The sequence below is a fragment of the Aythya fuligula genome, chromosome 5 (assembly GCF_009819795.1).
Source record: "Aythya fuligula isolate bAytFul2 chromosome 5, bAytFul2.pri, whole genome shotgun sequence".
NCBI classification, from domain to species: Eukaryota; Metazoa; Chordata; class Aves; order Anseriformes; family Anatidae; genus Aythya; species Aythya fuligula.
Genome location: NC_045563.1, coordinates 36,182,560 through 36,193,037, shown reverse-complemented (window position 1 = coordinate 36,193,037; position 10,478 = coordinate 36,182,560). Strand labels below are relative to the sequence as shown.

At 46.0% G+C, this 10,478-nt stretch overlaps 1 protein-coding gene across 1 annotated transcript; it reads right to left on the bottom strand.

Annotated features, from left to right (window-relative positions):
* Positions 1–2,224: 2,224 nt before the first annotated feature.
* On the bottom strand, positions 2,225–9,880 carry LOC116489553 (synaptojanin-2-binding protein-like). The gene is made up of 4 exons (XM_032187980.1): positions 9,765–9,880; positions 5,445–5,581; positions 3,807–3,902; positions 2,225–2,897 (listed from the first exon to the last, which is right to left on the bottom strand). The coding sequence occupies exons 1-4, from the start codon at positions 9,832–9,834 to the stop codon at positions 2,757–2,759; spliced, it is 444 nt and encodes a 147-aa protein (XP_032043871.1). The 5' UTR covers positions 9,835–9,880; the 3' UTR covers positions 2,225–2,756.
* Positions 9,881–10,478: the final 598 nt, after the last annotated feature.

Below are 10,478 nucleotides of genomic sequence, written 5' to 3'. Positions count from 1 at the left end.
TGCAAATGGATGAAAATGAGAGGGAAACATGGGATTTAGGAGTTTCAGCTGTCGTAAGCACTAATGGCAAATGAGTTTTTAAAAGAAACCTTACAAGTTATACAGTTAGGATGCTTTTATCTTTGGCTTCAAGATTTCAACTTTTTTTTTTCAAAACCCACAGGATTACCTTGTAACGAAAGCTAATTTTCTCTCTAAATATTTACATGTAGACACTGTCCTCATTACCTTTTTCTGAAATTCACTTTTTTGATAATGACAGAAAATTCATATACAGTGTTCAGGCTAAAGACACAACTCAACGCTACAGAAACTGAGTGTAGGAGATGACTTTGGAAAACAGAGAAAGTTTAGGTGACTCAGCCCAGCTGCTCAGAGAAAGAAATGCAAGCCACAGCTCACAGGAGTGCTTGGGGTTGTAACCTCCTGAGGGTTACCCTGGTTGGTTTAATTTTGCATAAGAACAACTACGCTGATTTCCTGAAAAGTCACCTAGTTAATGCCATGGTATTAAAGTTATTCAAATAACTGTGAAAAAGAAATCCAAAGGAATAGCAAGCACCAGAAAGGCCTTTTCCTGCTCAGTAAGCCAAATGAAATGTCTGGGCACTGGATATAATCCTCCCTCCAATCATTTAATAAACTGCCTGCAAAACAGATGGCAATCATGCCTGAACAGTATTAAAATCATGAAGCTGAAAAAAAAAAAGCTGTGTTTTCTCTGTTTACTTCAATGGGAAAAGAGTAAAAATAACTACCTGTTCCTGTAATTCCTCACCCTCCCTAGCCTGTTCCACGCACACCTCTCTTGCAGAGAACCTAGACTCAGTCAAGGGCTAACGAGAGAAGATTTGTCCCAGATAGAACTTTTCTTGCTGTATTTTTACTCTGATGGCTGTAACACAGCAGCATCGAGCTGTAGTCATCCACCTGACTAGAGGTGCGTGCTCTACATGGACAGCACAGCCAAAGGTTCAGAGCAGGCCACAGGCAAGAGAGCTGCTTCATGCTGCACCTGCAAAAGTCTGCCTGAACAGCCGCCCTTACACGATCAGACATAGCTGGTTTGCAGGCCAAAGTAAGGCACTTCACTGCATCGGCCCAGGCCATCTAACACCAAAATACGATCAGCAAACCTCAAGTCTGTCCCTAAAGTTCCTCCTCTTTTCTCCTCTCTTTACACTAGAGCAGCTGATAAGCCAAAGCAAGATTTCACGTGGCCTGAATGCTCTGAAATGCCGTGATTTAGGAACACCATGTGTAACAGCGTAACACTGCTATCTCCTGCGGATGGCAGGAACACAGCCCTGAGCAGACAACTTCAAATGCATCAACAATGTCCTGCTAAAATAACAAGGAATAGAGAAAAGTAAAGCACCGAGACACCAGTTTTTCTTTGTTTGAATACATATATTGCATATGTGATTTTTTTTTTGGCATCTTACAGACCAGACCATGCAATGTGCTTTTCTTTTACAAAAACAACACAAAATACATTCTTTGTTGGAGACGAGAGAAACAGGTCTTACCCCACAGTTTGGGTCACCTGGGGTATTTGAAGCCATTCGAATCACAGTGAGGAGATGAGGCCCTGCACATAAATTCAGCAACACGCTTTCCAGATAAGGATCTGCCCCTTCAGACCCTACATTCTCTAAACCCTACCCTGCCGTCGTGCCTGCCAGCCTATCTCCTGAACATCACATCAGTCTTCACAAACAAGCAATAGCCAGGACAATCCCAGACTGCTCTCCGCTTTCCCTCTTTTAATCATCGTAAGGTTTTCTGACTGCAGAAAGCAAGTTAGCTACAGAAGACTTTCTGAAGTATTTCCCCCACTAAAAACAACCCGTAACAGAGACCTTTTACCTGAAAGATGAAGACTTCACCCAGCTTGATGGATGGAAGGGCTAGTGCTTCATTACTACTTTAAAGACTCTTCTGCAGCTTCAGCGTGACCAAATCTCTTGCCATTACTTATCCTTGTGATTCAGTTGTCTGCCCATTTCTCTCTGCTATGCTGGCATTTCGTGGAAATCATCCTCTTATAACTCTTACTCAAGAATGAGCAGCCATTCTGACAATCAGAGTCTTTTTCTAGCAGCGGGCTATCTTCTACCTTTCTAGAACTGGTAGGATACCTCACCAATACTGCATATTAGTGTTAAATCAGCAGCTACAGTGATGGTTTTACCTGTGAAACCACAGATTAGATTTTATACACTGTTCTTAAGGCATTTATTTAGTACAACCAAAAAAAAATCAACAAAGAAAAATAATATACCCTCTTCATTGCTTCTCTTTATTCGTGGTTTAGGTAGGGATCATTACTTTCAAGAAAAATTCAGTGGGAACAAGGCAAAGCCTCTAGTAAAAGTCTGTGATTTAAAACCACCCAACCCACCCCCCTAACCTCTTTATAAAGAGTCACATCTTAAAACATGGAATAGATGAGCGTGTTTCAAAGTTCATGGTGCAAAAAAGAGGGGGATGGCTAAAAACTTCTCATACTAGTTTAAAAAAAACAACAAACAGCCATCCCACTCTATACGTGAACACAGCCATCTCCCTTTCCCTGTTTGTCTCTGCTTCCAGCCACCCTGCAACAGAATCAGTATATAAAGAACACCAGCAGCAGCTTTATGATAGACAATGATCCTTTTTGGCATCAGTCTGTGATAAGATCGTTAATTCTCTATCTTTAAATTACATCATAGCTGTGTAAAATACGCAGTGATATCCAAAGCGTGAACTCTTCACATCCGCTGTCGATACCTCAGCAAGATCCAGACCGCTGCCGCAGCGAGCGCCAGGCCTGGCACCAGAACAGCTGCTAGGGGAAGCCCACCTGAGTCTCCATCACCTCGATGACCCACGGGGCCATTCTGTGGCTGCAACTACAAGGAAGAAAAAAGTATTTGTGTCAGAGAGCCCACTGCAGCCCCACCTGTGTGTCCGGACCAGGCAAAAGGGTTCCCCCAGCTCCCCGAGCACTCCACCCACAGGGTCAGAACAGCTTCAGGTGGACTGAGCTTCCCTACAGGGCACCAAGTCACTGCCAGGCACCCTTCCCGGGTGTCTTTCCCAGAAAAGGACGTCAGTAATTCCCTGTTTTTCTCATCTGCCCTGTACAAGGGTCCAGAATTTTATTAATTTATTAATTTTATTAACTACTCCTTTACTAAGGGAGTAGAAAAGGGGCCTCAGCCCATCTCTCTCGACCAGCATGCTCCAGGCTGATCAGCATTTCCTTCGTCAACTTCAGTGCTAGCCGGGGATGTTGAACTGACAACAGGGGATTAAGGATTCCTCTCTTTCTGTATACAAAACAGTGCCAAGATATTTAATCTGCAGCAGCAAACGTTCCTTTTGCTGGGCCATATACACATCTCAGCACTAACAGGAGTGATGACCCGTGAAACAATGAGTTTTGACTCTAGTTTTGACTCTAGGAAGATTTCATCATCTGAAAGAAAACTGGAGAACCTGAGATTTTGCCTTCAAAGACAAACCTCTGCCTCGGGGAGAGGAGATCCATGAGAAAACACACTACGCTCCAGCAAACAAAGACCCAGGGACTCCTCCAATCTCACCAATTCACTGGTACTCTTATAACCAGGTAATTCAAGGTATGAACACAGCCGTCATCAACTAGAAGAGGCCATTGTTCAAATTCTTTACATGCATAATTTACACTGAGCACCTGGACATTGTATTTTTTCCGCCTCATAAAATAGAGAGCTATCAATCATGGAAACCAGTCTAAACTGAGCCAGGAATAACCCTATGAAACAGGTTAAACGTACCCTGCGCTGAATTTTCAGAGACACATCATAGCCTGCATTTCTGAACAGTTCCACAGCATCCATGTGCCGCAAATCCTTCAAGTCTCTGCCATTGATCTAGTGAAAAAAAAAAAAAAAAGGAAAAGGAGAACCAGTTGCTGAAGGGCAAAAGCAAATCTTCAGTGATGCAGGCTAATATAGGAAGGATAGGAGATAAAAATCTCTTTAATTAAATTCTGCCTTGGAGCATGACACCACAGTTAGCAACATCCATATCCACCCATTCGTATTATAGAAGAGTTTTTATGTTGAGAGGTAACAAGAGAAACTTCAAATCAAAAAACAGAGTTATTGGGAAAAAAAACACTACCTATGAGCAAAAACAGACTGTAAGAAGACAGTTGTGTCAACAGCAGCTTTTTATGTTGATGCCTTACTGGAAACAAATCAAAGGTGTAACTGTGACAGCTAATGAAAATAAAGGAGCAGGTATGGAAAAATTATTACTACAGTTAAATGAGTATATTTCCCACACTGTATCCCCTATTGGCGTACCTTTGAAATCTTCTTTCTCTTTGAAAGAGTGTTGTAAACATAAATTTAAAAGCATATTGATGTTAAAAATAAAAAAAAGACTTACACGCATATTTGCATCCACTTTGAAGTGCTAGAATTTTTCTTCTTTTCACATAATAATTTCTCGTGGCACAACATTTTACAGCCTTCTTGATTTCATTCACTAACTAATGATACTCAACCTAATTTTTCTTACTGTTTCATCACCATTACCCCTAATTGTATCCCCTGAGATCACATCCAGTTCCTCTTGTCTCGTGACACTCAGACTTCCTGAACACATGCATGTAAATATTAAACTGTCAAGAAAAGATAGTATAATATTCAGCAGTTGAATGTAATATAATTTTAGCCAGTAATGGGCTTTAGATAGTATAAGGCACTCAATTCATTTATAGAGGCTAAAAAGATTACATGTGGAACATAATACACAAGTATAAAATAAAATTAAAAATATTAAAGTAGCATGTATCACACTAGAGAGACTACTTCTTCACCCATCACTTGTTAAAGCATCTTGTCTTGTATGACTGTCAAAAGTCTGAAGAACCTGGGGGACTGAATGTCAGTCACTTTAAATAAAAGGAGAAGCAGTCTGTACTATTCCTGATGAGTTGCAATGAAGAGTTTTATGGACCAGAAATGTTATGGCCTAAAAATCCTCCTGAGCAAAAGGATCAGTAATCACTGACTACCAGTCAAAAAAGGGAAGCTTGGAGGTGGAAGATCAATTCCTGTATTTACATGTGGGTAAATGATGATCCACTGGGAGCAAGAGAAGGCCTGATGAATTCGAAAACCTCAGGGAGGCAAGTCACGAAGGAATGCAAGTGCTGCACCAAGAAGCACTTCTGAGAACAAACTGGGAAGGCAGAAGAGATGGGCCCATGAGTAGAGGCACTCATCTCCCTGGTGCTCAAAGCTCTCCCCAGATTCCCAAGAGAGCTCCTCCATAGCTCAGCATCAAGTAATTGCATACATCACATTCTCTGTGCACTCTGATGATGCACAACCTGCATCTCACATCACATCACTGAACACAGCACTTCAAGATCACATGGGGTGACAGGAGGAAGGGCTTACCGCTACAATTTTATCTCCTTCTTGTAATCGGCCATCAAGGTAAGCTGCCCCGTCCTTTTTGATCCGGCTGACATAGATGCTGCTGTCATTGGAAACGTACTGCTGATCTGTCCCACCAACAATGTTGAAGCCAAGCCCTAAGGTAAGCCAAAGAGAAAGCTGATGAGAAAATGCTCAGAGCTTCAAACATTCTTGCTGCTGCTGTGGACTGCACCCTCCCGTGCCCTTCTGTTTGCTCCACCACGCTGAAGCTCACAGCACACAAATCTGCATCACCCTTCCCAACCATCACTGCCTAAAAAATAAAATTTCTCAGGAAACTGGTGTTTAAAGCAGAAGAGAGACCCCGAGTGCCTGAGGGGGCAGATGCTTCACTCCGTAAAGCTTCTGGGAGCTGTTTTCAGGTGAGAGCTGGGAAGTACTGAGAAGCACGCCATCAATTCTAAGATGCCAACGCAACCCACGGCAGGAATTCGCCTCTTCAGCACAGGATGAAAGTAAATGAAAGCACTCTGCATTTCACAGGAGGCTACGGTAAACCATTAGCTTTGAGAAAAAAAAAAAAAAGAAATTGTGGCTCAGGAGTTTCATGAGCTGAGAATCACAGCTAGGGAAGGCAAGGAGCATTAGGCCCTGTCTAGAGGTGAGGAAACAGGCAGGAGGAGCTCAGGGCCACCTCGCACTCCAAAGGCTCCGTGCCTACTCGTGAGGAGCTGGAACTGGCAACCTTTGCCTCCAAGAGTAAAGTAAGATCAGGTCGGACACAGCTAGTTCAGATTTTATGCACTTTGTTCTCTTTCAGGAACTCAAAACACCACAGAAAATAAAGACAAGTTCCTGGATTTCATGCAAAACAAAAAGAAATACATATGCATTAAATAGAACTGATGTCCACATTTGTGTTATGTCTTGTACTGTTCTTTAAAGTAACCCTTGATTACAGACCTCCAGCTGGAACCAGCAGCTGGATTACAGCACAGTTAAAGATTAATACTCGTGGTTCCATCAAAATTCAGAAGAACAGTCTGAATGCAAACTCTGGAAAACCACAGGTTACAAGAGCACGTTGTGCGCTGCACATGCCGCTAAGCTTCTCTGTCAGTAACATGGGATGGGGAAGATTCCCCGAGAAGAGGCTGGCAGTGAAAAAAAGAAAGAAAAATCAAGAAAAAAAGATCAGGTATATAAATAATAAAGTAAATAGAGAGAGGAAACAAAAATTGACATAAACCAGTCACACAAAACCTATTGTCAGCCAGGCTGATTTATTTTTCCTCTCTCTCTCCCTCACTCTCACAAAATTGGGACTAGAAACTCTGGGAAGCAGAGCTGCAAATGAAAGAGTATAAACACCTTGTGCCTGCTGGGAAGCAGCATTTTTAATTATTACTGGGGACCAAAGGATATAGGAGATGAGTCATGGTATTTTAAGTGTGCATCTGCAGTTGGAAAGTGGAGAAATATTAACAGCAATCTTGCCACACCTGATTTACTTTTTTTTCCTCTCCTCTCCTCTTCTCTTCCCTCCCCTCCCCTTCCTGGCAGCTTCAGACTAATGAGGAAGAAAATGGGAGGAGCAGCAGACTGAAGAAACGCTGACTTTTCAGCTGGACTCGTACCTATTCCAAGGAACGCTTGTGCACAATAACCCACCTTTGATAAGAATTTAAAAAAAAAAAAATCACAACATCCACAAACCTAAAAATGATTTGCCATAAACCTTCAGAGGAAGCAATACTACAGAAAATTAGTTTTAATCAATATTTATTACAAAGCCAGAAAGAAGGAATACAAGTTTCAGAGTACACTGACTGTCTCTCAGTTTTTGTGTGTGTATACATATATATATAAATACAATATAAAATGAACCAGTATACATTTTGCAAGTTTTCACCTATGATTAGAAAAATAATGTAAGGTTATCATCAGCAGAAGCCCTGTGAAGCAGGAACAGATCTTTGCGAGGCAGGAGCTCACACTAGACCCAGTTAAGTACCTGCAGGACTTGCCACTGGGCTTTTTCACCCTGTCTTTCCTTTCCAGCACTTAAGCTTCCAGTCTGGCTAAAAATATCTTCCCCATCATTCCTTCAACTCTGCTGCTATTCTCCTCCCTCCAGCTCATGCAGCCTCAGTAAGGGACAGAGCATAACCAGGAGAAAGAGAGGAAGGAGAAGGAGAGAGCACAGGGCATTAAATCCCTTGCACAGGGGACAGGAGTGCAAGCAGAGAGCTGTAAAAGCATGCCTGGGTCTAGCTTCTGGCCCTCCCATGCCTCGCCTCCTTTACCCACCTGAAACGTAAAAAGTCCCCCTAAGAACATTCAAAAAAATCAGGATTTACAGAATTGGCAGAAGAGATACTGAATAATACAAACCCCAATTTGAATCTACAAGGTTATTTAGTTTTTCATACAATCATTTTTTTCTGCCTAATTTTGGCCTAATAAATTAGAAGGCAATTTGAGAAAGACAAGAGACTTGCACAGTTCTGCTACTTCAATACAATCACACCCTCAGCAAACTTCTGCCAGAGATGTTTGGCATCATCCTATTTTAGAAAGGTGTGCAGCCACAACTCATGTTAGAGTTGGGCTTGCACTCAGATTTACAGGGAACAGCAGTTTGTTCCTTCAACAGAAATGAGTAATAATTTAGTGATAAGTCATTAAAGATCGTAAGGGCTGTAGGGCCTTCAGATCAGATGCTGTAGCTGGAAGCCTAACAGCAGAAATCTGTCCGGCCATTGAGATGGGCTGGCTGTTGTCGCCCTCAGGAACCAGCTTTAAATTCCAGTGGCCATGGTGCAGACCTCCCAGCTCTGCCCTTCAACGCCCCCATCCTCCTCCTCAGGATTTCAGGTCAAGGTGTTCCCAAACATACGGAAAGAGCTTGGAGCCAGAACAGGCTTCATTTTACCAATCATTTCTGCCGACAAGCACGGTTTCATCAGCTGAGGCTCGCAATGTGGCCGTGCAGGCTTCCTGCGGCCGTGAGGCAGAGAGGTGCCTGCCTGCGATGGTCTGCAGGCTCACCTGGCATCGGGGCCAGGCCTGGCCCTGCAAATCGCTGCCCAGAGATGAGAAGCAGCAGAGAAATGCAGCGCCGCACCTTGCCCAAAGCAAGAGGCCAGACTCTGCTTGCTGAAGGCCCGCGACACTAGCCCAGCCACCTGCATGTACAAAAACACTGCCTAGGCTGGGCAGCCATGTGCTCACGGAGGCAAAAGAGGAGGATGAGGACAGGGGGAACCTGCCACCACTGTGTCACCTGCACGGCCTCCCCGGGCACAGCCAGGGGATGGGGCTCACCGCCACGGAGCTCCTGGCAAGGCACGGGGCGGCAAAGCCGGCCTGCAGCCACGCACAGCAGCTGTGCAGAGGGGAGGGCCGGTCTCATTCGCCTCTCTTTTAATTAAAGATCAGGCCTCACACATCAAAGCGCAGCTCTGGCTTCAAAACTTCCCCAGACCTTGCAGCTCTTCAGATCCAGGAATTTTCTTCAGATCTGTGTGTGTGTGTTGCTACCTTGCTGCGACTGACAGTGCCATTGTAATCACAGCACAAATCCTACAGGAGTACCTCAGCCAGCTGGGGTCTGAAGGCCTGGTCGCTGCCAGCAGAGGGGATGTTGCTGTGATGGGAGAACACAAAGCCAAAAAAATGCCCCGCAGACACCCCTGCTCCCCCTCCCTTCAGCCAGCACCGCTCCCGTCTGACACCCGAAGTCCCCTCTGACTCCTCACTGAGCATCCTGCACAAAGCTGCCCGCATAGGGACTGTCACCTGCACTCAAACTTCCAGCAATGCCCCCAGTTTTGGGTGTCCGACAACACCAGAGCACCACACACCTGCCGCTTCACTCCAAAGCAACAGCAGCGAGGCAGCAGACGGCAGCACGAGCTCCGGGCTTCCCAAAACCCCATTTTTTGCCATTTCCCAGAGGGAAACTGCCAGCAGCCGGCACCTCAGAGCCCTGTTACGAGAGCAGACAGAGCCTGGCGGATTTCTCTCTCCCTTCCACAGCTGCAGCCCCGTCCCACAGCAGAGCACTCGCCACGGCAGCGCCAGCAGCCGCAGCATCGCCCGGCCACCCCCGACGGCACCCGGGGAGACGGCTCCGGGGCTCGGGGGCTGCTCCCTGCGTGCCCCCCGGGGCTTCCTCGCCACCTCCCGGCGAGGAGAGCGAAACCCGGGGCCGGGTCCCCCCCCATTCGCCGCTGCCCTCCCCCTGCCCGCCCGCTCCCCGCAGGCCTCGGCGCGGCTGCCCCGGCCCGGGAGGAGCCGGGGCCCGGCGAGGGGCGGCCGCCGGCCCGGCCGTACCCGAGGGTCTGCGGGTGAGCCTGATCACCTCCTCGGCGAGGCCGCCGCCGGCCGCCACGCTGCCGTTCATGCTGCAGCCCCAAGGTGAAGTCGGCTCCCGGGGCGGCCGCTTTCGTTTCCTCGGCCGCCGCGGGGCCGCGCCGCGGAGCGCTGGGAGTTGTAGTTTGTGTTGTTTTTTTTTTTTTTTTTTCCTCTCGAGCACGCCCTCGGTGCCGGGCTGGAAGGCAGCAGGGGCACGGTGACGGGCTGGCACCCCCAGCACTCTGCCACTGATGGTTTTGGGTGCAAAAAGGGGAATTACAAGAGGCAGGCGGGGCTCCGAGTGGCGCACAAGGAGCCCGCAGCGCTTGGGTTACTTCTTTCGGCTGACCCCCAGCCGCTCGGTTTGCCACATCCTCCTTGCTTCTTGCACCTGAATTATGCTTGTTAGTTCTCTGGGAAAACAAAACTCAACTAAAATAATAATAATAAAAGAATAAAGATAAATAATTTTTAGATTATTTTAGATAAAATAACAAAAGAGGAAAGAATAAAGCTGTGGGTTAGTCAAAGCGGAGTTATCTCGCCTCTTGGCATAAATGCAGGGACTGTTTTCTTCACCTGCCCCAAACCATCCGTGTTGTACCAAGATACGATGCAGCATGCTGGACAAACAATGCGTTACCTCAGGTCACCAGGCAAATATAGGTAATAGTTTAAGGACCCCTTCGCTTT

Bases quoted from the DNA above. Each gene is read 5' to 3' on its own strand.
- LOC116489553 (XM_032187980.1), bottom strand. From the start codon at position 9,834: ATGAACGGCAGCGTGGCGGCCGGCGGCGGCCTCGCCGAGGAGGTGATC. The intron at 5,582-9,764 runs GTACGGCCGGGC...GGCTTACCTTAG, and splicing joins GCTCACCCGCAGACCCTCGG to GGCTTGGCTTCAACATTGTT. The intron at 2,898-3,806 runs GTACGTTTAACC...TCTTCCTTGTAG, and splicing joins CTCTGAAAATTCAGCGCAGG to TTGCAGCCACAGAATGGCCC.